This window comes from Lathyrus oleraceus, chromosome 1, assembly GCF_024323335.1.
Source record: "Lathyrus oleraceus cultivar Zhongwan6 chromosome 1, CAAS_Psat_ZW6_1.0, whole genome shotgun sequence".
NCBI lineage: Eukaryota > Viridiplantae > Streptophyta > Magnoliopsida > Fabales > Fabaceae > Lathyrus > Lathyrus oleraceus.
In genome coordinates this window covers 24,317,515-24,344,781 of record NC_066579.1, presented here as the reverse complement: position 1 = coordinate 24,344,781, position 27,267 = coordinate 24,317,515, and the positions used below count along the sequence as shown (strand labels likewise).

At 41.5% G+C, this 27,267-nt stretch overlaps 1 protein-coding gene across 1 annotated transcript in view; it reads right to left on the bottom strand.

Annotated features, from left to right (window-relative positions):
• Window positions 1-27,037, bottom strand: part of LOC127088024 (uncharacterized) — a 36,013-nt gene extending 8,976 nt beyond the window's left edge. Inside the window, exons 1-2 of the mRNA XM_051028940.1 lie at window positions 27,030-27,037; window positions 25,233-25,300 (exon numbers count right to left, since the gene is read on the bottom strand). Of these exons, the coding sequence (XP_050884897.1) occupies window positions 25,233-25,300; window positions 27,030-27,037 (76 nt within the window). The remainder of the gene's footprint in view (window positions 1-25,232; window positions 25,301-27,029) is intronic.
• Window positions 27,038-27,267: the final 230 nt, after the last annotated feature.

Genomic DNA, 27,267 nt, shown 5'->3' with positions numbered 1-27,267 from the left:
ATTGTGCACGCATGGAATTTTATTTTGGCTATGGATTGTGTATACATGTGTTTTCTTGACATGCCTTGCCATTTTGATTGTGAAATGATGAGATTTTATCCAACACTCTTGAAATTTTGTGTGCTTAAAATAGACATCCTAATGGACATTTTGGTATAGAGTTTGTATTTTTAGCATTTCTGGATGTTGAGATATGATATGATTAAGGTAGGTGTGACAATGTGTGTCACACCTTTGATTGCTTGACTTGTGGATTTTATTTGCCATGCCATTTAAATGCCAATGGATGAGATTTTTTGCATGATGCTACTTCTGGATGTTAGGTTTGATCATGAATTTTTGTAGAATTTTTGAATGCATTTCCAATTTGTTTGAGATTTTCTTTGCTGATTGGTCATGTTTGGACTTTTGGATAGTCATGAACTTAGATGATTTGTGAAATGATGGATGTTTATCATATGAACCTGAAATTTTGCACCTGTATTCTAGACACTTTGAAGTTTGTCATGGGTTTGGTTTGAGACATTTATCATGTATGGATTCTGTTTTAGGCTTGTGTGAACTTGATGCATCAATTTGTACCTTGTTTGAGCTTGTTTGTGCATACCTTGCCTTATGGAATTTGTTTGCCATACTTCCACTTGTTCAAATGCCTTGAATTTTGGTTTGTAGATCATGTTTGGTGTGCTGTTTAGCCATGATTTTTCTTGAGATTTATTGAGCCATTTTGGAGTTGATGTGGATTGGTTCATTCTGTTTGCTTCTATGAGCTTTCAAATTGCATGCCTTGCCATGTTTGCTTTATGAAATGAAATTGGTGTATGATATGGATATGGGACCATTTGGATTGTGTTCATGATTGGTTTAATTTGATTCCTGTCAATTTTCATGTTCTGTTTTGAATTATTTCTCCCTCTTTGACCCTAGGCCTTGTCCTAGTGGTTTGCTTCTCATGTTTGAGTTTGGTTTGCAGGTTAAGAAGCATATGGCCTTGAGGAATTGATTCACATTGCTTGAGTTGACTATTTGGTTTATCTTGACTAACCATGACTTGTTTTGTAGGTTGCTTTTAGCTCATTTGAATTGAGTTTGTGGCTTGCACATTGGTGCTTGATGCATTGCTTTGCTTGTTTGTCTGAGTTGTCTGTTGACTGTTGATCATTAACTGTTTGGCTTTTGGATTGTATACTGATTGTGTTGGATTGTTTTCAGGTAGCTTAGTTGCTATAGTTCCTTTGTGAACTTGCTTTTGCTTTGCTTGGTTGCATAAGCACTGAGGTATAATTTCACTGACTTCATGTATTCTGGAAGACCTGTCCTGTTACTTGGGCAGGCACCTGTCTGAAGTCCTCCTTAAGAGGCAATGCTTGTGTTTGTTTATTTTTGTGCCAAGCAGGAAAAGACCTTTGATAAGGCAATTTGCAGATAAAAGAGATGTGTAGTCCATCTCCTGCTATTCAGTGTGTCATCCCTTTGCTCACATTACATGTTGATGCATTGTGGATATTAACCCAAGATCCTTGTTGAGTCAGTCATGTGGATAGAAGAGTTCCTGCTTTCTTAACTCCCACACCTTCTATTTGAGTCAAGCTCTCCCAGGCTAGGGATAAGAGCTGTGAGGTCTTACCCTCACTTCCCATTTCATCTGCTTCACCCTAACTCTCAATGTTAGGGTTAAGAGCTAACATCACCCGATGCCAGTTGACTTGTGTTTCACAGCCTAACCCTTGTGTGAGCCTACTTTGTTTGTATATAGTGTGTGCTATTTGTTTGATTGATTGCTTTGCTTGTGCTGCTTAGGTTTAGCTTGCTCCCTGTGCAAGTTAGCTAGAAACCTTGACCTAGGACCATGGTGAATTTGCATGATAATTATTAGGCTCGAGTTAGTCTCCCTTCTAGTATGTCATTTCCCAGTCTCTGGTTAGGCTAGTCCTTTTTCCCTGCGAAGGGAAACTACGTCACCCTGATCCTCATACCAGATGAGGTACGTAGGCAGGAGATGAGCTGATCTCTCCGGGCACCCTTTTTGCTTTTGTCTTGTGTGTGTTAGGAGATGGATGTAAGCCCAGCGATTTGCATTCCGTATCCTATTGTTGTGCGCTTGGAGTCCGATGTAAGTCCAGCGATTGGCATTTGGTTTCCAGTGTGGGTGTGTTTGGTTCGGAGTCTGATGTAAGTCCAGCGATTGGCATTCGGTTTCCATGTTTGCCTGTTTTGTATGGAGTTTGACGTAAGTCCAGCGATTGGCAGTCGATTTCCTGTGTGGTTTTGTTTGGCGTGCGTTAGCCGAGCTACGAGTGCTCTGATTCTTCTCTAGTCCTAGAAGATACGTATGCATAGGATGCGACATCCTAGCGAGCATGTTTTCCCCTGTCCGAACTACGTCGACTCTGATGTCTATGCCTGATAGACTACGTAGGCCCAGGATGCGACATCCTGCCGAGTTAGTTTCGTTTGTTTTCTTGTGTCTCTTTCAGCCAGTGTGTTTGTTTGTGAGCAGTGTTTTAGCAACCATTTTCCTTCCTTTTGTGCGTGGATCCCGTCGAGTACGACGGATGCGTAGGAGTGCTAATACCTTCCCTTCGCATAACCGACTCCCGATCCCATTCTCTTTGGTCGCGAGACCATGTCTTTTCCAGGTTTACTTCGAGCGTTTCCTTTCCCTCTTTTGGGATAAATAACGCACGGTGGCGGCTCTGTTGTTTCGTTTTCCCGCCGGTTTTTCGCGTAATGCGACAGCTGGCGACTCTGCTGGGGATAGAAGTTGACCTCTTGCTGGTCCATCTTCCCTAAGCGAGTCTCTCCTAGCGCTCTCTAGGTTAGGGTTTTGGTTGCTGTTTGCTACTTTATTTATTGCATTCATTCATTTATTGTTTGCATTTATGTGTGCATTAATGTTTGCATTCATTCATATTCATCTGTGCTGGCTGTGCTGTGTTTCTCTGTTTGGGGTGGGAGTTACTCGAGGTAAAAGGCCCAATACCCAGGCTATGAGTGAAATCTAGGAAACCTAGGAATAAAGTGATTCATGGGAAGCGGGTGGTATGGGCCACTTAGCGGAACATTGATATCACAAGCAGTTCAGACCCTGATGGGATATTATTGTTACATACTTCGGGTGTGTATATGATGATATTCTGTGAAAGGTTATTTATGCTGCGTTTCTCTCGACCTTACCCTGGCCTAGATGACACCCGTGAGTGGGGAGGGAATGATCATTATTACAGGTACAGTTGGTGACTTGTCGGTGACTTGTTGGTGACTTGTGATCCTGTTGGTGACTTGGTTCCTCAGATTGGGTTCAGATGACAGTTTATCAGATGACTTTGGGTTTCAGATGAATTGTGGTTCCGAGTTCAGGCCGAAGCTTCGATCCTGTGTTCCGAGATGCACAGCCTGCCAGTCTTGTCTGCATCATTTGCATCATAGCATGTTTATTTTCAAAAGAAACACAATTAAAAAAATTGAAAAAAGAAAAAAGAAAAAGCTAATCTCCGCATGCATATCATTTCTCAGGTACATTCCAGAGTCTGTTCACTGATAGAGATGGCAACAGTCCCAGAGCCGAAGCGGAAGACTTGTTCCTATAGCTTTCACCGTGAGCCTTTGACGTCTCTGATAGAGTTGAGTAACCTTGTGACCAGTGGTAATCAGAAGGGGTTCGTTGATCAGTATGGGGATATTCTGACATTGTTGAAGATGGTAGTTGACCCAGTACCGTTGCAGACTCTTCTACAGTTCTACGACTCAGAGCTTCGTTGCTTCACCTTTCAGGATTACCAGTTGGCGCCTACGCTTGAGGAGTACTCCATTCTGTTGAATGTTCTGATCCGGTATCAGGTTCCTTTCTTAGACGTGTCTAAGGAGGTTGATTTCAGAATTGTTGCCAGAGCTCTTCATTTGGGTATCAAGGAAGTCAGTGATGATTGGAGGTCCAGTGGGGATGTCGTGGGTCTGCCTTTGAAGTTTCTGTTGAGGATTGCCAAAAAAGAAGCAGAGAAGGGGAATTGGGAAGCTTTTCATGCTCAGTTAGCTGTTATGATCTATGGGATTGTATTGTTCCCAAGTATGCCCAACTTTGTGGACTATGCTGCAGTCACTATCTTCATTGGAGGAAATCCAGTTCCTACTCTGTTAGCTGACACTTACTATGCTATCCACCGTAGGCATGGTAAGGGGGGAGCTATCAGATGTTGCCTGCCACTTTTGCTCAGATGGTTCTTGGCTCTCCTGCCAGTCAGTGGACCTTTTGTGGATGCTCAGAGCACTCATAGGTGGACTCAGAGGGTTATGTCTCTTACTTCATATGATATCAGATGGCAGTCTTACCGGATGGACGTGCGTGATGTTATTATGAGTTGTGGAGAATTCCGGAACGTGCCACTTGTAGGGACTAAGGGTTGCATCAATTACAACCCGGTTCTTTCTCTTCGCCAGTTGGGGTTCGTGATGAATGGAAGACCACTTGATGCTGAGATAGCTGAGAGTCTGTGTTTTGAGAAGAGAAGTGACCCTGTTAGCTTGGAGCGAGTGAGAAAAGCTTGGAATTCTATTGGTGTCCAAGATGGAGCTGTCTTAGGGAAGAAGTTTGCCATTACTATGCCTGATTACACTGATTGGGTTAAGAAGAGAGTGGAAACTTTGTTGTTGCCCTATGATAGGATGAATCCTTTGCAAGTGCAACCACCTTTGATCCTTGCTGAGAGTGTACCTGCTGAGCAGTACAAACAAGCCCTGATGGAGAATCGTAGGTTGAAGGAGAAAGAGCAAGATGCCCAGATGGAGTTGTATCAAGCCAAAGCTGATAGGTTGAACCTGACTCATCAACTCAGAGACATCCAGAGTGTAGATGTTGGTGGAGCAAGAAGCAAGAAGCAAGAAGAGATCTTATGAAGAGATGGAGAACTTGCTGAATGCAGAGCACCGAGAGTGTTTGAGACTGCAGAGAGCTGAGGCCAGTTATCTGAAGAAGATAAGAGACTTGGAGAAGCAACTCAGAGACAAAGATATCCAGTTGAAGAAAGAAGTCGACTTGAGACTTGCATCAGAGAACCAACTTGGAGTAGAAGTTGTGGAGCTTAGAAGACAGTTGAAGGAGAAGATTACTCCCTTGCCAGAATGTTCATAGTGTGAACTGTTGATAGACCAGTGTCACTACTTGAAGACGCTCATTCCTGGAAGTCGTTTGTCTTAGCTTGTATTCCTGATGTTTATGTTGAGAATCACCCCCAGGCTTGTTGGGTGGGATTCATTGTTGTACTTCGATTTACTCGGATTTTTGAATCATTGTTGTATGATCCATGTTGCTCATTTATAGATGAAGTTGTTGGTTTCACTCTGTACTCATTGCTCTTGTGTATGTAGTTTCTGTGCTTCCTGTGTTGTTTTTGCTGCAGGTTGCCATCTTTTGAAGATGAATCAGGCTCTTTGAATGCCTGAGAAATGAACATATCATGTGCATCATATGCATTAGCATCATACTCATATCATTTTGCATAACAGGTGCTCTTGTTCGCGACTTCTCACTCTAGTTCCTGTGTCAGGCAGAATAGCTGATCAGAGACCACATTGTTATTCAACCAGACTCAATCAACAGAGAAGTATGGATCAAGTTCAGACGGAGTTGGCTGAGATGAGGGCAAACTTGGCCCAGTTTATGACGATGATGTAAGGGGTTGCGCAAGGTCAAGAAGAACTTCGAGCCCTGGTTCAGAGACAAGAGACCGTGATTCCGCAGTCCAACCGCGCGTCGCCGGTGGGCATCCCAATTCATGAGAATATTAATGTTGCTGCTCCCGCCAATGACTACGTTGTGGGTGATGAGTTAAGGGGGATTAGAATCAACGGACAACCTCTTGCTGCAAAGACTGCCAATGCCAGAGCTACCCGAGCTCCAGTTCGTCATCCTGCTCCGATTGTTGATAGACAAGAGGACATGTTCACGCTGCTGAGTGAAGATGATGAAGTTGCTGGAAGAGTTGAGGATAGGGATCGTAAAGTTGATGCCCTTGCTGAGAAGATAAGAGCCATGGAATGTCAGAATTCCTTGGGCTTCGATGTGACCAACATGGGGCTGGTGGAAGGGTTAAGGATCCCCTATAAATCAAAGCACCTTCTTTTAACAAGTATAATGGTACTTCTTGCCCTCGCACCCATGTGCAGGCTTATTATCGGAAAATATCTGCTTACACTGATGACGAAAAGATATGGATGTATTTTTTCCAGGACAGCTTATCTGGGGCTTCCTTGGATTGGTACATGGAACTGAAGAGAGATTCTATCCACTGTTGGAGGGATCTGGGTGAGGCCTTCTTGAGGCAATATAAGCACAATATGGACATGGCGCCGAGCCGGACTCAGTTGTAGAGTCTGTGTTAAAAATCCGGAGAGAGCTTCAAGGAGTACGACCAGAGGTGGCGTGAACTGGCTGCTAGAGTTCAACCCCCTATGCTGGAGAGGGAGCTTACTGACATGTTCATCGGTACTCTTCAGGGTGTGTTCATGGACCGGATGGGGAGTTGCCCATTCGGTAGTTTTTCGGATGTGGTTATCTGTGGAGAGAGGACATAGAGCTTGATCAAGGCTGGTAAGATTCAAGATGCTGGGTCCTCGTCGTCCAAGAAACCGTTTGCTGGGGCACCTCGTCGGAGAGAGGGTGAAACTAATGCTATTCAACACCGCCGAAATCCGAACAGAAATCAGTACCGTCAGGTTGCTGCAGTGACGATTCCTGCACCTCAACAACGTCAACAACCGCAACAACAGAGGGTTCAACAACAAATGCCGCAACAACAACAGCAACAACGTCCGTATCAGCCGAGGCAGAGGATGCCTGATCGACGTTTTGACCCACTGCCAATGACCTATGCTGAGCTGCTACCTGAGTTGCTCAGATTAGGGTTTGTTGAACTGAGGACCATGGCGCCGTTGACAAAAATACCACCGGGGTATGATGCCAACATGCGTTGTGACTTTCACTCTGGTGCTCCGGGACACCACATAGAGAATTGCAGGGCTTTTCATCATAAAGTCCAGGACCTGATTGATGCCAAAACTATCAATTTCGCTCCTGTACCGAATGTTGTAAATAACCCTATGCCGCCGCATGGTGCTCAACGAGTGAATAATATCGAAGGGGAAGAAGCTGAAGACTTGGTTGTTAGTGTTGATGATGTTCAGACTTCTCTGTCAGTGGTAAAGGGCCGTTTGCTGAATAGGGGTGTCTACCCGGGCTGTGATGAGGGCTGTATTGGTTGTGATGAATCTGAGAATGGTTGTGAACGGTTAAGGGGCGGTATCCAGGGTTTGATGGATGAGGGTTGTCTGCAATTCAGTAGGGCTGTTAGAGATCGCGGTTCAGTGTCAACGGTCACTATCTTCTTCAAACCGTCTGAAGGACATGGACAAAGGGTTGTTAGTGCGCCTACAGTTAGTGGTACCCCTATTACCATCTCTGCACCTTTAACTGCCAGTAGTCCAAATACGTTTGTTGTGCCAGTCAGAAGGGTTGTTGATAGCCGGGTTGTTCCGTGGAGATATGACAACACTTATCGCAGCAACAGAAGGGCTGAGAATCAGGTTAGGCCGGTTAATCAAGCTCCAGTAACTATTGGTATGCCATCTAGAACTCCTGTGGTTGTTAGTCCAGTTGTGGACAATGTTGGTGGACCAGGAGGTTTTACTCGCAGTGGACGTCTGTTTGCTCCGCAACCTCTAAGAGATAACAATGCCGAGGCTCTTGCCAAGGCTAAGGGCAAACAGGCTGTGGTTGACGAAGAACCGGCTCAGAAGGAGGTGCCTGAGGGTTCATTTGAAAAGGACGTGGAGGAGTTTATGAAAATTATCAAGAAGAGTGACTACAAGATTGTAGATCAGCTTAATCAGACTCCGTCCAAGATTTCAATTCTCTCTTTGCTGCTGTGCTCTGAGGCACATTGTAATGCCTTATTGAAGATGCTGAACATGGCTTACGTACCTCAAGAGATTTCTGTCAACCAACTGGAGGGTGTAATTGCCAACGTGAGCACCAGACATGGTTTAGGGTTCACAAACCTAGACTTGACGCCTGAGGGTCGTAATCATAACAAAGCCTTGCATATCACCATGGAATGCAAGGGTGCCGTTTTGTCTCACGTGTTGGTAGACACCGGCTCGTCGCTGAATGTGCTGCCTAAGCAAATTCTGAAGAAGATATCTGTTGAAGGGGTTGTGCTTACTCCTAGTGACCTGATTGTTCGTGCATTCGACGGATCCAAACGGTCTGTGTTTGGTGAAGTTACCTTGCCGGTGAAGATAGGTCCAGAGGTTTTTGATATCATCTTCTATGTTATGGACATTCAGCCTGCTTACAGTTGTTTGTTGGGGCGTCTGTGGATTCATGCAGCAGGGGCAGTTTCGTCAACTCTCCACCAGAAGCTCAAGTATGTCTGGAACGGTCAGATTGTGACCGTGTGCGGTGAAGAAGATATCTTGGTGAGTCACCTGTCCTCGTTAAAATATGTAGAGGTGGATGGCGAGATCCACGAAACTTTATGCCAGGCATTCGAGACTGTTGCTCTCGAGAGGGTGGCGTTTGCTGATCAGAGAAAGCCAGGTGCTTCGATTGCTTCGTACAAGCAGGCCAAGGAGGTTGTTGACTCTGGCAAGGCTGAAGGCTGGGGCAAGATGGTGGATTTGCCCATCAAAGAGGATAAGTTCGGGATTGGCTATCAACCTTTGCAAGCGGAGCAGGGTGTACAAGCAGGTCCGAGTACCTTTACCAGCGCTAGGCTGATGAATCACGGTGACGTCTTTGCGGTCGGTAGTGAAGATGGCGACAGTGATTGTGATCTCGACAACTGGGTTCGCCCGTGTGCGCCAGGGGAGATGATCAACAATTGGACAGTCGAAGATGTGGTCCAAGTTACTCTTCAAACAGAGTAATTTTCTTTTGTTTTTTCATTCTGCACAAAACCCTACGTTCTGCCCAAGACGTAGTGGTTCATTGTAGGGCCTCAGCATGTTTTCAATGATTATCATTAATAAAGGACGTTTTGCAAACAATTTTGTGATCCCTGTCTTTCTATTTTTGTTTTCATTTTTCAAAAAAAATAAAAATGGCAATGTTTTTGTTTTTGTGACTTTATTGAACTCTTTTTTCTAAAATAAAGCATTAAACATGCAGAATTGATCTTATGGCATCCACTATGAACAGTTCTGTTATGGCTCAGTATGATTTCAATAATCCCATCTACCAAGCTGAAGAGGAGAGTGAGGAAGACTGTGAACTCCCGAAAGAATTGGTTAGATTGCTGAAGCAAGAGGAAAGGGTCATCCAACCTCATCAGGAGGAGTTGGAAATTGTTAATCTTGGTACTGAGGACGCCAGAAGGGATATTAAGATCGGGGCCGCTTTGAAGACAGAGAGGTCAAGAGCAGGTTGATTGAGATGCTGAGAGAGTATGTGGAGATATTCGCCTGGTCTTATCAAGATATGCCTGGGCTGGATACTGATATTGTGGTGCATTGACTACCTCTCAGAGAAGATTGTCCTTCGGTCAAGCAGAAGCTTCGCAGAACTAGTCCTGATATGGCTGTGAAGATCAAGGAAGAGGTTTAGAAGCAGTTTGATGCTGGTTTCTTGTCAGTGACAACTTATCCACCGTGGGTGGCCAACATCGTTCCTGTGCCGAAGAAGGATGGCAAAGTCAGAATGTGTGTCGATTACCGGGATTTGAACAGAGCGAGTCCGAAAGATGATTTCCCATTACCTCACATTGATGTATTGGTGGATAATACGACTCAATCTTCGGTATTCTCTTTCATGGACGGTTTTTCTGGTTATAATCAGATCAAGATGGCGCCAGAGGACATGGAAAAAACGACATTCATTACCCCTTGGGGCACGTTTTGCTATAAGGTGATGCCATTTGGGCTGAAGAATGCCGGTGCTACCTATCAGAGGGCTATGACGACTCTCTTTCATGACATGATGCACAAAGAGATTGAAGTGTACGTGGATGATATGATTGCGAAGTCGCAGACAGAAGAGGAGCACCTGGTTAATTTGCAGAAGTTGTTTGACCGGCTGAGAAAGTTCAAGCTGAGGCTGAATCCAAACAAGTGTACGTTTGGAGTGAGATCTGGGAAGCTGTTAGGCTTCATTGTCAGTGAGAAAGGGATTGAGGTTGATCCAGCAAAACTCAAAGCTATTCAAGAGATGCCTGAACCGAAAATAGAAAAGCAGGTTCGTGGGTTTTTAGGGAGATTGAACTACATTGCAAGGTTTGTATCTCACCTAACTGCCACGTGTGAACCGATATTTAAATTGCTAAGAAAGAATCAAGCAATCAGGTGGAATGATGACTGTCAGAAAGCTTTTGACAAAATAAAAGAGTATTTACAGAAACCTCCAATCCTGGTCCCTCCAGTTCCTGGGAGACCGCTGATAATGTACCTGTCAGTGACCGAGAACTCGATGGGGTGTGTATTGGGACAGCATGACGAGTCTGGTCGAAAAGAGCATGCCATATACTACCTTAGCAAAAAGTTTACCGACTGTGAAATCAAATATTCACAGCTTGAGAAAACTTGCTGTGCTTTGGCCTGGGATGCTCGCCGACTGAGGCAGTATATGTTGAATCATACTACCTTGTTGATTTCTAAGATGGATCCAGTGAAATACTTCTTTGAGAAGCCGACTCTCACCGGACGTGTTGCCCGTTGGCAGATGATTCTAACAGAGTATGATATCCAGTACACGTCGTAGAAGGCCATCAAAGGTAGTATCCTGTCAGACTATCTTGCCGAGCAACCGATTGATGACTATCAGCCTATGATGTTTGAATTCCCTGATGAAGACATCATGTATCTTAAGATGAAAGATTATGAAGAGCCTCTTGTCGAGGAAGGACCGGATCCTGATGACAAGTGGACATTGATGTTTGATGGGGCTGTGAATGTGAATGGTAACGGTGTTGGTGCAGTGCTTATCAATCCGAAAGGTGCTCATATACCTTTTTCTGCCAGGTTGACGTTTGATGTCACCAACAATGAAGCTGAGTATGAGGCTTGTATCATGGGGATAGAAGAAGCCATTGATCTGAGGATTAAAACGCTTGATATCTATGGAGATTCTGCTCTAGTGATCAATCAGGTCAATGGAGATTGGAATACTAACCAGCCGCATTTGATTCCGTATAGAGATTACACCAGAAGAATACTGACGTTCTTCAAGAAGGTGAAATTGTATCATGTCCCCCGGGATGAGAATCAGATGGCTGATGCCTTGGCTACTTTGTCTTCTATGATCAAAGTTCATTGGTGGAATCATGTGCCACATGTTGCGGTGAATCGACTCGAGAGGCCTGCGTATGTGTTTGCAGCCGAGTCTGTTGTTAATGAGAAGCCGTGGTATTATGATATCAAGAACTTCCTCAAGAGTCAGGAGTATCCTGAAGGTGCGTCAAAGAATGACAAGAAAACCCTGAGAAGGCTAGCTGGAAGCTTTTATTTGAATCAGGATGATGTGCTGTACAAGAGGAACTTCGACATGGTTCTGCTCAGATGCGTGGATAGACACGAAGCAGACATGTTGATGCAGGAAGTGCATGAAGGTTCGTTTGGTACCCATGCTGGTGGTCATGCAATGTCTAAGAAATTGTTGAGAGCCGGTTACTACTGGATGACTATGGAATCCGATTGTTTCAAGTACGCTCGGAAGTGCCATAAATGCCAGATCTATGCTGATAAGGTGCATGTACCACCAAGCCCTCTGAATGTCATGAACTCGCCTTGGCCGTTTGCCATGTGGGGCATTGATATGATTGGGAAGATTGAGCCTACTGCTTCGAATGGACATCGCTTCATCCTGGTTGCGATTGATTACTTCACCAAATGGGTGGAAGCAGCTTCCTATGCAAACGTTACTAAGCAAGTGGTTGCCCGGTTCATCAAGAAAGAAATCATCTGTCGTTATGGGGTTCCTGAGAGAATCATCACTGATAATGGTTCGAATCTCAATAACAAGATGATGAAGGAGCTTTGTAAAGATTTCAAGATTGAACATCACAATTCTTCTCCTTACAGACCAAAGATGAATGGTGCTGTAGAGGCGGCAAACAAGAATATCAAGAAGATTGTGCAGAATATGGTCGTGACGTACAAGGATTGGCATGAGATGCTGCCTTTCGCTTTGCATGGGTACCGTACCTCAGTACGTACGTCGACCGGGGCAACCCCGTACTCCCTTGTGTATGGTATGGAAGCGGTCCTACCTGTTGAAGTGGAGATCCCTTTTCTGAGGGTCTTGTTAGATGTCAAGCTGGACGAAGCCGAGTGGATTCGAACAAGGTTTAACGAGTTGAGCCTTATCGAAGAGAGACGGCTTGCAGCTGTGTGCCATGGGCAGTTGTATCAGAGAAGGATGAAGCGAGCCTTTGATCAGAAAGTGCGTCCTCGGAGCTATCAAGCTGGTGATTTAGTTTTGAAGAGGATCCTTCCACCCGGTACAGATGATAGGGGCAAGTGGACTCCTAATTATGAAGGTCCATATGTTGTTAAGAAGGTTTTCTCCGGTGGAGCCTTGATGCTTACAACTATGGATGGTGAAGATTTTCCGTCCCCTGTTAGCTCAGATGTAGTCAAAAAATACTTCGCATAAATTGACCCGCTGGACAAAAAGAATAAAAGAGTCCAGGCAAAAAAAGGGCATCCCGGCGAACCAAAAAAACAGAAAGAAAAGGTTCGGACAAAAATTAGGGATAAAAATGAAAAGAATTTGTACACCCGATAAGTTGAAAACCTGCAAGGGCGGCTTAGGCAAAAATGGGTATCCCGGTGGATTGAAAACCCGAAAGGGCGATCCAGCCAAAAGAGGGATTAAAGCGAAGACTACAGTCTGAGTTATCTGTACTTCATCGCGCTTTATTGTCTGCCATCTCGAAAGATGTGATCGGTCCAGTCATTCTTCTCAGAAAGCAAGGGATTTGGGAGAACAACTGATGATCTGTGAGTTATAACAAAATTGGGAAATAGTGGATTCCGTGTTCACATTGCCATTAGGATAGATTTTTTTCCTGTTGTGCGCAATTACCTCTTTCTAGGAATTGCTTCCCAATGTATTCGCCTTTTCAGGCACATTTTCAATAAATAAAAGTCGTTATTCAGATAAATAGCTCTCTTGTTTTTATTTTACTATTTTGTTTGCAAAAACGTCTGAATCTTTGATAAACATTGCATATAAAAACATGAAGGCTAAACAATAACGTGCTGAAAGATAAAACATTTGAAAATCATTTTGAATGTTGAGGACACTTGAGCGTATCTTGTCCATGCGAACCCCTAGGGGCATGTTTTGTTGTGATGTTTTGCAGGTCGTCATCTTTGAAGACGATTCCGCAGCAGATAGTTCCCAAGCAAGTATGAGAGCTTTCAGAGCTATTCTCCCCTGTAGAGACGCCTTTGGATAGTGCCTCCTATCCCCAGCAGATCTAGGAATTGCCTATCCCCAACAGGCCTGGAAGTGGGTTTGTTCCCCAGCGAATATTTCCCCAGTTGAGATCCCCACTGAGTTGGAAGGATGTTGTATCCCCAGCGGAGGTGTCAGTTGGAATGATGCTATTCCCCAGCAGTCGGGCTTGAAGTACTGTTATCCCTAGCGTGGTCGTGAGCGTTTTTCCCCAGCAGGGTTGTGGATGTCTGTCCCCAGCAGGGCCTGGTATCACTTTCCCACCAGAGCTATGCTCTTTCTCAGCAGAGTGGTGTGTTATCTCCAACAGAGTTGCTTTCCCTAGCAGACCTCCCGAGCAGAGGTTCGTGTTGATGGTTTTCCCCAGCGAGTCCCCGAGTGGATCAGGTCCGGTGAAGATTATCTCCAGCAGTTATCCCACCTGTGGATTGAATGAGTTTCCCCAGTGAAGTCGCCTGGTTTGCTCCCCAAGTCGCCCGGTTTATTCCCCAGTGAGTTGTTTTGTTAGTCCTCAGCAAAGTCGCATTGTTTATTTCCCCGAGTGGATTGGGTCCTATGAAGGATGTCCCCAGCGGAGTCTATCCTTTCCCCAGCAACAGTACTTTCTCCAGCACGAGTGAGAAGTCGGTGCTCTCCCCGCAGAGTATTCCTCAAGCAGAGTCTCCCCACAGAGTTGGAGTATCCGATCTTTTGGCTCCCCGGCGGAGTTTTCATCATTTTGCATTTGGCATGTAGATCATTGCATCCTCAAAACGCGTAGCATTTCCATTCAATATGGAGCATTACGCCATATAAAAATTCAAACATATTCATTCATGTGTTAACCAATCAGACCATATCCCCGGCAGAGGCGGATCTTTGTTCAACATTTGTACAGCACGTTTGCTACAGTTGCTCCTGACGGCGTTCGGGATTGGTACCCCCCAGAAAGGTTTATTTCCTCACCCGTGTGTGAAAGAAAAGCCTGATTCTCCCCAGTGAGATCCCCAGCAAGCGTTTAACCTTGTCTCGACATATGTAGATGTCATCTTGTGATACCGGTCAGTGTCATGTCAGCACCCGCGTGTGTTATTTCTTTGGTGTCGGTAAACACCATCTTTCGGTGTCGGTAAACATCGAGTCCTACCCCAGTCATTCGTAGATGTCTGGTCTCCTTTTGATGTCGGTAAACATCATCTTTCGATGTTCGTGATACCCTCCCCAGAGGTCACCTTTCTCCGTTGGTGTCGATAAATGTTGAGTTTTTTCTATTCGTCTGTGGACGTCTAGTTTAATTATCCCCATAAGAGTCACCTCTCCGTTGGTTTCGATAAACGTCGAGTTTTTCCTATGCGTCCGTTGACGTATAGTTGCTTGTTCCCCACAGATCATTTGTTAATGGCTGTTGATCCCCACAGGGTTACCTCTCCGTTGGTTTTGATAAACGATGAGTTTTTCCCAATCGTCCGTTGATGATTGGTTGTGTTCACCTTTCCCCAAGCAGAGCAGTCCTCCTCTCCGTTGGTGTCGATAAACGTCGAGTTTTTCCCAATCGTCCGTTGACGTTTGGTTGAGTTATATTTTTTATCCGCATAAGAGTTACCTCTCCGTTGGTTTCGATAAACGTCGAGTTTTTCTTATGCGTCCGTCGACGTATAGTTGTACCCTTCCCCTCAGAGTTAACTCTCCGTTGGTTTCGATAAACGTCGAGTTTTTCTCATTCATCCGTTGACGTCTGATTGTATATCCTATTCCCCAGTCATTCATTAATGTCTGGTCTATCCCCAGTCAGAGTTCCCCAGTAGAATCGTCGGTAAACGTCCTGTCTGGTCACCTTTCTCCGTTGGTGTCGATAAACGTCGAGCTTCTCCCGTTCGTCTGTTGACGTCTGGTCGAGTCTTCCCATTCATCCGTTGATGTCTGGTTACCTCTCCGTTGGTTTCGATAAACGTCGAGCTTCTCCCTTTTGTCCGTTGACGTCTGGTCGAGTCTTCCCATTCATCCGTTGATGTCTTGTTACCTCTCCGTTGGTTTTGGTAAACGTCGAGTTTTTCCTGGTCGTCCCCAGTAGAGTTACCTCTCCGTTGGTTTTGGTAAACGTCGAGTTTTTCCTGGTCATCCCCAGTAGAGTTACCTCTCCGTTGGTTTTGGTAAACGTCGAGTTTTTCCTGGTCGTCCCCAGTAGAGTTACCTCTCCGTTGGTTTTGGTAAACGTCGAGTTTTTCCTAGTTGCCCGTTGACATCTAGATGTATTTTCCCCGCAGTCATCCGTTGATGTCTGTTACCTCTCCGTTGGTTTCGATAAACGTCGAGTTTTTCCTAGTTGTCCGTTGGCATCTAGTTGTGAGTTCTCTTCCCATGCATTGTCCTTCGATGTCTGAATGTGGTAGTACCTTTGAGAAAAAATCAAAATCCCCCAGTAATAAATAGCAGTTCCCCAGTTGAAGTTACTGTTGGATCCCCGTATTGTGCAAATTTCTACGGTTCTTGGTATTCAATCCTTGTTTACCCTGAAAATCTGACAGTCATTGCTCTCATCCATTCAGGTTCCCAGTTGATTGAATAGGGGCAGCTGTAGCACCTCAAATTTGCACCTCCCATTTTGTACATTCATTTTCATGGTTAAGTCATTAACATTACATTGTCCACTGCATAGCATTGCATTGTCCATTGCCCAAGTGCAAGTCATCAGTCAAGACTGGTCAGGAGATCCAGTTGTGCAAGCAAGCAAGTGCAATTCCTATTGAGGCAAAGCCCTAGGGTTGGTTCATTGAGTTAATATGACCTAGGGATCATTTTGAAGTGGTTTGACCAAAGATTGGATGATCAAAGCTCAACAGTCAAGGCACAATTCATCTGAAACCCTAGAAAGTCAACCAAAGTCAATTGTGCATTCAATCATGGATTTGAAGGTGAGAGATGGTTAGAGAGGCCTCATTCATGTCCATACAAGTCTCATTTGACATTTCAAACATCAACAATGAAGAATTTGAGGTCAGATGAAAAGTTTCCAAAAATAGTAAGTGACCTGTAATTTCAAATTGCCAAAAATGGAAAGGTTTTCTCCTCAAGTTTACATCATCAAGAAAGCTTCAAATGAAATTTTTTCCAACATGAAAGTTGAATATCTTGTTCTCCCATTTTCAAAAAGTCCAAGAACATGAATTTCTCATGTGTGGTTGAAAAGTTATGGATCAATCTTTGCCAAGAAAATTTGAAGTTCAAAAGGGGATAACTTTCACACCACAAGGCCAAATGAAGTGGGATTTTTTGCAACATTCTTGTTTTGATATGCTCTATCCAAATCATGCATTACATTTCATAAATTCTCATCACAAAAATATTGGCATTTTCACTTGAATTTCATTTGAATTTTGGAGGGAAAAGTCCAATTCAAAAATTAAGCATTTTCCACACATGGTATCATTGGCATTTGGTTCCAAATGGATTTTTGAGGTGAATTAAGCACAAACTCGTGTACTGTAGCACTCATTTTCATGCATGCAAGGTGAATTGCAAATTGGCCATTACACCTTCATTTCCCTAATTACTATTGCATTTGGTTAATTGTGATTAGTAACTTCATTAATCCATCATATATAAGGATAATCAAAACAGAATTCGTGCTTAACATTTCATTTGGTTCAGATCTAGATCCAATTGCAAAATCTCACAAACTTTCTCTCTCAATTTTTCTGCAAAACTTTGCACAAACCTTGCATTGTTCTTCATTGATTCATCATCCACAAGTGTAACTGAAGACTTTGGAAGCAAGATCCATGAGCTGTCGTGCAAATTGAGGACTCTTGAAGCATGTGTTCATCAATGGCAATTGAAAATTCCAGCTAGATCGTGCATGTTCAACACTCAAATCTTCATCCATTCATTCATCCAAGAGTTGAAGAACATCTGTTTCTACCTTGCAAGGCTTGAATGTCACGAATCCACTTCTGCACTTCAATTCAGGTCAGGAATCGAATCTCACAATTCATGCAATTATCATATGCTTTTGGTAGATCTTTGATTGTAGAGTATACTGAGCTTTGTAGCATTGAATTTCATGGAGAAATAAGAAAGTTATTGTGATTTTAAGATTGATGAGTGAAACTTATTCTGATCGATCCGTGCATGATAGTGAGAATTAGGTTAAAATGAGCTTAGATTAGTGATGTTCTTGGAAAGACGAGTATGATGATGTATTCATTGTTGATTTCTGGAACAAATGTTCATAACCTGGAAAAATGATGAAGAACACGATGAAGGTCTAGGGTTTTCATCTCCAGAATTGAGTTTGATCTTCTTTTACGCGTGCTGCATGTGTTTTCTTGTTTTTAGCCATGTATTGGTCCACTTGTACACAACGTGGCAGAATGATTGGTGCAGCGCGTTTCACAGTTCCATGTAGACTTAAGTGAAACGCAGCGTTTCACTTAAGTAGCGCTAAATTTAAATGTTCCCTCAGATCGATTCTTGGCTCCAGCAATTTCACATTTGGCCTTTGGCATTTTTTCACTTTATGCTTCCATGTTCATGTATGCCATCTCATGTGATTTTTAATTTTTTCCTTCATTCAAAAAATCATAAGTCCATGAATATTAATCCAATTGAGCTGGGAGTTTTTGCATGATGATCTTCATGATGTCTAGTATTTTTTGATAATTTTTCCAGAAATTGTGCACGCATGGATATTTAGTTTGGCTAGGGATTGTGTATACATGTGTTTTCTTGACATGCCTTGCCATTTTGATTGTGAAATGATGAGATTTTATCCAACACTCTTGAAATTTTGTGTGCTTAAAATAGGCATCCTAATGGACATTTTGGTATAGAGTTTGTATTTTTAGCATTTCTGGATGTTGAGATATGATATGATTAATGTAGGTGTGACAATGTGTGTCACACCTTTGATTGCTTGAATTGTGGATTTTATTTGCCATGCCATTTAAATGCCAATGGATGAGATTTTTCGCATGATGCTACTTCTGGATGTTAGGTTTGATCATGAATTTTTGTAGAATTTTTGAATGCATTTCCAATTTGTTTGAGATTTTCTTTGCTGATTGGTCATGTTTGGACTTTTGGATAGTCATGAACTTAGATGATTTGTGAAATGATGGATGTTTATCATATGAACCTGAAATTTTGCACCTGTATTCTAGACACTTTGAAGTTTGCCATGGCTTTGGTTTGAGACATTTATCATGTATGGATTATGTTTTAGGCTTGTGTGAACTTGATGCATCAATTTGTACCTTGTTTGAGCTTGTTTGTGCATACCTTGCCTTATGGAATTTGTTTGCCATACTTACACTTGTCCAAATGCCTTGACTTTTGGTGTGTAGATCATGTTGGGTGTGATGTTTAGCCATGATTTTGCTTGAGATTTATTGAGCCATTTTGGAGTTGATGTGGATTGGTTCATTCTGTTTGCTTCTATGAGCTTTCAAATTGCATGCCTTGCCATGTTTGCTTTATGAAATGAAATTGGTGTATGATATGGATATGGGACCATTTGGATTGTGTTAATGATTGGTTTAATTTGATTCATGTCAATTTTCATGTTCTGTTTTGAATTATTTCTCCCTCTTTGACCCTAGGCCTTGTCCTAGTGGTTTGCTTCTCATGTTTGAGCTTGGTTTGCAGGTTAAGAAGCATATGGCCTTGAGGAATTGATTCACATTGCTTGAGTTGACTATTTGGTTTATCTTGACTAACCATGACTTGTTTTGTAGGTTGCTTTTAGCTCATTTGAATTGAGTTTATGGCTTGCACATTGGTGCTTGATGCATTGCTTTGCTTGTTTGTCTGAGTTGTCTGTTGACTGTTGATCATTAACTGTTTGGCTTTTGGATTGTATACTGATTGTGTTGGATTGTTTTCAGGTACCTTAGTTGCTATAGTTCCTTTGTGAACTTGCTTTTGCTTTGCTTGGTTGCATAAGCACTGAGGTATAATTTCACTGACTTCATGTAGTCTGGAAGACCTGTCCTGTTACTTGGGCAGGCACCTGTCTGAAGTCCTCCTTAAGAGGCAATGCTTGTGTTTGTTTATTTTTGTGCCAAGCAGGAAAAGACCTTTGATAAGGCAATTGGCAGATAAAAGAGATGTGTAGTCCATCTCCTGCTATTCAGTGTGTCATCCCTTTGCTCACATTACATGTTGATGCATTGTGGATATTAACCCAAGATCCTTGTTGAGTCAGTCATGTGGATAGAAGAGTTCCTGCTTTCTGAACTCCCACACCTTCTATTTGAGTCAAGCTCTCCCAGGCCAGGGATAAGTGCTGTGAGGTCTTACCCTCACTTCCCATTTCATCTGCTTCACCCTAACTCTCAATGTTAGGGTTAAGAGCTAACATCACCCGATGCCAGTTGGCTTGTGTTTCACAGCCTAACCCTTGTGTGAGCCTACTTTGTTTGTATATAGTGTGTGCTATTTGTGTGATTGATTGCTTTGCTTGTGCTGCTTAGGTTTAGCTTGCTCCCTGTGCAAGTTAGCTAGAAACCTTGACCTAGGACCATGGTGAATTTGCATGATAACTATTAGGCTCGAGTTAGTCTCCCTTCTAGTATGTCATTTCCCAGTCTCTGGTTAGGCTAGTCCTTTTTCCCTGCGTAGGGGAACTACGTCGCCCTGATCCTCATACCAGATGAGGTACGTAGGCAGGAGATGAGCTGATCTCTCCGGGCGCCCTTTTTGCTTTTGTCTTGTGTGTGTTAGGAGATGGATGTAAGCCCAGCGATTGGCATTCCGTATCCTATTGTTGTGCGCTTGGAGTCCGATGTAAGTCCAGCGATTGGCATTTGGTTTCCAGTGTGGGTGTGTTTGGTTCGGAGTCTGATGTAAGTCCAGCGATTGGCATTCGGTTTCCATGTTTGCCTGTTTTGTGTGGAGTTTGACGTAAGTCCAGCGATTGGCAGTCGATTTCCTGTGTGGTTTTGTTTGGCGTGCGTTAGCCGAGCTACGAGTGCTCTGATTCTTCTCTAGTCCGAGAAGATATGTATGCATAGGATGCGACATCCTAGCGAACACGTTTTCCCCTGTCCGAACTACGTCGACTCTGATGTCTATGCCTGATAGACTACGTAGGCCCAGGATGCGACATCCTGCCGAGTTAGTTTCGTTTGTTTTCTTGTGTCTCTTTCAGCCAGTGTGTTTGTTTGTGAGCAGTGTTTTAGCAACCATTTTCCTTCCTTTTGTGCGTGGATCCCGTCGAGTACGACGGATGCGTAGGGGTGCTAATACCTTCCCTTCGCATAACTGACTCCCGATCCCATTCTCTTTGGTCGCGAGACCATGTCTTTTCCAGGTTTACTTCGAGCGTTTCCTTTCCCTCTTTTGGGATAAATAACGCACGGTGGCGGCTCTGTTGTTTCGTTTTCCCGCCGGTTTTTCACGTAATGCGACACCATGCACCCATGCATCACCCATTGCCAATTTTAGAAAGTGATTTGGAAGGTGCAATTATCACTTGATCTAGCTATAAATGGAGCTCCATATGCTCAGAATCGAACACACATTCGCGCCGGCTTTGATCCTAGACCCCTAACCCTTCAATTTGAGAGGATAATCCTGAGAATTTTATCTTGAAATTTAGTTTGAATCTCACTGTTTTGAGATTCAAAACTCCAGGTATCCAAGACCTTTTGTGCATTTCATTTTACTTCTGCAAGCATTTTGAGTGAGATCAAGCACAAGCCAAGGTAAGAACAGTTGAATCCAGACCTACATTGAAGGTATTTTCCAGAAAATTTTATCTCTTCGATTCTCTCTCAATATTGCTCAATTCTTATGATTCTTTGGTTGTCTGAAGTCCTACCAATGTAGGCAAGAAGATTGAGTTGCATAGAGGTTAAATCGAAGCAACTCAGTTGACATACCTAAAAATTAAACTCCTCATATCTTTCCATATGTGAGGAGTTAGTTAAAATTGAGGCCAGATTCGTGCTCTACGCCATTTTTTCTTTCAGATCATGTCCTCTTTTTTCATTTGTGATGTGGTGATGAATGGACCAACCCGGCCAAAGGTCGCTTGAGAAAACAACCGACGCTTTGCTCCGGCAATGATGTGGAACGGTCCAGAGCCATTAGATGAATTCAAAATGTTTCAATCATGAGCGTACATATTGATTACCAAGTGTGTGGGTGTTTGACTCGGGCGCATCATGGAACGCGCGCGCTCAACCACTTGATCTGCCACCTTAATTAATGAGGCAGATCAAGTGGTCCATGTTTTTTTGATTTTTTGATTTTAATTTTTATTCCTTTGATTTTCATTAATTCATATTGATTTTAATATTTATCCAAAAAACATGAGTTTCACCAAAAAATTTCAAATGATTTCCTCTTTCATATTCTGAATTAAAATTATTTTTTGAATCATTATTAATATTTTTCATGATTTAATTGACTTTGCATTTGTTTTTAATTTTTTAAAAATACTTTTAAGTCTTTAAAAATTCTGAAATTTAGATGAATCTCATGGTCCATTTAGATGAATCTCATGGTCCCTTTGACCTTGTTTGACCTATGATAAATCTCATGGCCATTTATTTGGTGTTTAGATGAGGTTTTAGGAATTTGACAGAACATATTTAATTTAAATGCATTATTTAAGTATTTTTATTTTGAATAAATGCCAAATAATTTTGTTGACCAATTGTGATGACTTGTTTGTGTTTGACTCTTCTTGTTGGGCCTTAGTCAAGGTTGATTTGACTTTGTCAAGTTAATATCATTGGATTAGGGGATTGATAGAATGTATATTCCATCTCCCAAAATGAATGGATGATATTAATTTGGTAAAAATCCTCCTTTGATCAATTTGAGTTTTCATCTATTACCCTCCCACTTCATCTCATCCCCCTTCTTTATGCATTCATCTCATTTGGCCTATGATATCTCAAAGTCCTAAAGCTAGTTGATTGAAAAATTAACATGAGTATGGATGAGATTAGGCCACACCTTTTGCATATTCTTTTTATGTTTGGTATGTTTCATGAGCATAGTCCATAATACTATGTCTCTAACATGCATTAACACCAAAATTCTATTGCCCGATGTCGCATCTCGAAAAATACGATTCCTCGCGATGGTCGCGGAAAAATGTTGTGTTCGAACAAAGTCGCCATAGAACTTTAGTTATCCCAATAAAGGGATAGGGAAATATCGATAAAACCTTTAGGAAATGGAATAATGGTCGTCGCAACCATATTCGGGTTCGGGAGTGGATTACGTAAGGGGAAGGTATTAGCACCCCTTACGTCCGTTGTACTCAACGGGAACCTTTTAGTTCTAATGTGCGTTTCGAGTGTTAATTTATGTTTGTTTGTTATCTTTGGGTTATAAATATATTGAAAATATAATGTGATGGGAACCTCAGAAAGGGGAAAAGGGAGGTTTTTTATTAGTGTGCTCACGAAGATACAACAATCTCCTGCCTACGTATCCTTATGGTGCAATAAGGGAATCAGAGCATTCGTAGTTCGGGGAACTACGGTTGGTTGGTGTTTTTTTAATGAACAACTGTTTAGATCGCATCCTAAAGGCTAAACGTTGGCTTGTCTACTCTCGGCGGAGGCTTAAGCACTAGTTTGTTGTGCGCATTAGAAAGGATTAAATAGCATTCTTTTTAAAGAGTATTTTGGTCACACGAGGGTGACAAGTTGGATTAATATGTTTGAATGTTTTGATTGGTTGAGATGTTTTTTGGTTGGATGACGATTACTCAGATAGTCGAGTAAGACAAATCGTATCCTAACAGTTGGGAAAGGGAATAGAAGACTCTAAACCACTTTCCTTTTCATCCTTAATTATAGGAAAGATTTGATAATAGTTAAGGTGTTTTGGACGGATGACGAATACTCGGATAATCGAGTAAGATAACTCGTATCCTAATAATTGGAAAAGGAATAGAAGACTCTAGACCGCTTTCTGTTTCATCTGAATATTTATGAAAATAAGGTTGTGTACGTTTGACGTATTTTAGGATGAACGACAAGTACTTGAATGAATGAGTAAGACAACTCATATCCAAGCATTTGAGAAGAGGAATTGAAAACTCAAAACCATCTCCTTTTTCGTATAGTTTGTTAAGAAAATGATTTAATTAAGTTGTATGTTTGCGGAAAATGACAACTGTTCGAATGACCGAGTAAGAGAACTCGTATTCGACCAATTGAGGAGTGAAGTTGAAAACTCAAAGTCAACTCCATTCTCATTTAGCTTACTGTGAAAGTACTTTGATTTAATTGGGATTTGGAGGTTTGTAGAGGGACGACAACTAATTGACTAACCAAGTAAGAGAACTTGTACTCAAATAGTCGAGGAGAAAAATTTAAGACTCAAAGTTGTCTCCCTTTTTATTTCTTATTGTTAAAGAATTTGATTTGTTACTGCTTATGTGGACGAGAAATGACGATTTTTCGATTAATCGAGTACAAGAGCTCGTGCTTAAATAATCGAGGAGAGGAGTTGAAAACTAAAAACCATTTCCTCCTTTATCCCTAAGTAAAATAACATCTAATCGTGACCAAGTATTTTAATTTTTAACAAAGAATACTCGATGTTGGATCGAGGTTTTAAATTTGTATTTTGTGAATGAATTGAATTTATTTAGTGAATAGTTCATCTAATAGATTAATTAAAACCGAATAGGTCTCATTGTAAGAAGGCCCAAGAGTAAGCCATGTGAGGTTGATGGCGATACTTTTACAAGTAATCGACTTACAAAGGTGTTTTGAAAATGGGCTCGACTTTGAATCGAGAAATATGTGATTTATTTTTGAAATTGGTTCGATTGATTTTAAATCGGTGAAAACGACATAACCTTCTCACAATTATAACACGCCATCCGCATGTATTTCAGACTTGGTATAAATAAGTAAATACAAAATAATCATGCACATACACTCCACAAAAATAAACAATTATCTAAATCATAAGTGATGGTAACAAATATAATTAATTGATTGAATAGTTAATGGATTATTTGATTAAATGGTATAAGTAATTAAACAATAATAATATAAACAAATAATTAATTAGGTATTAATAATAATATTAACTATATATATATATATATATATATATATATATATATATATATATATATATATATATATATGATTTTTAAAGATAGAAAATGAAAGAGAAACAATTATAAGTGATAATAATAATAATAATAATAATATAATTAATTAATTAAATAATTAGTGGATTATTTGATTAAATGATATAAGTAATTAAATAATAATAATTAATACAAATAATTAATTAGGTATTAATAATAATATTAATAATATGTATATAATGTTTAAGGACAGAAAATGAAAGAAAAACAAAAAAAAAGAGAATAAATGGGCTTAAAATGAAAAGCCCATTAATTCGGGCGCTACTGAACAGAATAGGGGGTAGGTTTGGCAAAAAGGATCTTTGGGCCCAACCTGGGTTGGCCCAAAACGAGTCAGCAAGGCCTGGTCAACATTGACCTCCTATGGAGGTGTCTGGGCCGTTGGATCAGTGGACTATGACCTGGTCAACAAATCCAAAGGGAGGCTTGTGAGGGTGCACCATCATATGGTGGGGGGATCCACACAGGATCCCCTGGTTGACTCAGAAGTCAACAAAACATGGTGCCTCATGGAGAGGCCACATTGCGCCCATGCAGCCACCCTCAGCCCACCATATAAAACTGAACATTTGAGAGAGAGAGCCATTTTGCTCCTCTCGTTCTCTCTCTTCATCTAAAGAGCAGAGTTGTTGTGCAACTCTCTCTTCCCACTTCCGTCACCAACCCCGGTTAAACCTGCCGGAGAAGACGGTGGTGGTCGGCCAACCGCGGCGGTGCCGCCTTCTTCTCCGGCGACGTCAACCCTAAACCAAAAAAAACAAACACAAATCCTACCTATTTTTTGCTCCTCTATCCAAATCCGACCTCCCTTTTTTCAAATTCTCTCTCAAATGGCCGGATGAGTACCAAAAGAAAAAAATAAAAACCTAACCCTAAACTCTCTCTCTCACGCGGCCAACAAACCCTAGTTCATCCTATCCTGAATACCAATCATTATCCGTCAAAACCCTAACCCTAAACTCTGATATTTAAACCTCTACGGTCGCGCTTTGAAGAAATTAACAGAGGGGTTTCGCTTGGCAAGGAGAGGCGAAGGTGATGGTGCAAAAAAATTGAACGGGAATGGAAGATTTACTTGTTTGAAGTCAAACGCCGGCGACGCTCCCCACCGTGCTTCAGATAAGTCGCTTCATCTTCTTCTATTTTTCGTCTTCCTTTATTTTGTTTTGAATGTTGTTGTTGCTTGGTTTGAATGTTAGGGTTTGATGTTAAAAAATATTTTTGATAACTTCTCTTTTGATTTCTCTCCAAAAAACGTGTCCCTGTTACTGTTAATTTGTTGTGGTTATATATATGATGAATGCTGAGGTCCTGAGATAACTTGTTAAGTTATCCTTTTACCAGATTTTGTGTGATGTTTCCTCTGTGGATTTAGAGCTGTTTGGATTGGATATTGGAACGTGTTCTTGAGCGTTCACCTTGGTTCATCGTGCAAAAAATTAATCTGTTTATTTTATCAATTGTTTTTCAGTTTTTTATAAGTGCTTATTTGATAAGCTCTTCTTAATCTTCTGAATTGGTTTTGTAGGTTTGCAAAAGTGAAGTGATGTTTGATTTGAGAGGAAGTTTCCGCGCTAGCTTTGGAGGCTAGAATTGGGGCGCTATGAATTTCAAACCATTGGCTTTGGAAATGTCTTTGAAGTTTTGTTGTTCAACCTGCTGGGTTTACAGCTTATTCAATTTTTTTCAACTTTATTTAGATGAACTCAGAACTTGGGACTTATTGTACTAATATTTGGGATTCATTATGTAACTTGTACAATTTTAATTTGAAACTTCTTTTTGGATAATTATGTAACTATTTTGGATTATTTGGAATTTGGAATTAATTATGTAACTTTTGGATTATTATGAATTTCTTGGACTATTTGGAATTTTGGATTACTTGGAATTTCTAGGACTATGCATCTAATTATGCAATTAATCATTTTTAACATTTTAAACCTTACCTTAACATATTAATTGTGTTAATCAAAAGAAATCCTAAACTATATCTCAAACTGAAAAATGGATTGGGCCAAAATGTAATTTAATTGGATTTTCAAACTTGGTCAACTTTAGCACATTAATATTAGCCAAAATAAAATGTGACAAAAGGTCTAAAATAAAACATGCCACAAAAATATTGCAATTTCAAATTTTGATCATAAAAACCAACAAATACACATACATGTGGTAACTTGATCTAAACCAACATACGCATACTTAAAAAAAATGAAATTTTAGTTTAAGGATTTATGAATGGTTTAGAAACTTGGCACATATATTTGGGATATGAAAATGAGCTTAATATAATCATGTCTCTTAATACTTACTGATAATCAAATGTACTTTGGATCAGTGATGTAAAAAGATTTGAACCACACTTTGCAATATTAATCATGGACATGTTTATGTGAATGGACATTCTTAAAAACCAAGAGTTCTCATGGATAAACCAAAATGGGCCTTGTTAACCAAAAATGCACATACCATCCCATGCTTCAGTAATAGCAGTAAGAGACAAATGCAGCAGATGTCTTCTTAAGGATCTCAACAGATGAAAATATCATTGAAGACTTGATGTCACCAGGGGCCGGACAAAATTGGGGTATGACAGCTGCCCCTATTTAATTACCTTGAACCGGAAAGTAAGAATGACAACAGTCTTCGTGCATTCGCGGTGGGAGATAATTAAATACAAAAAGACCCAAATTTTGTCCTAGGAAAT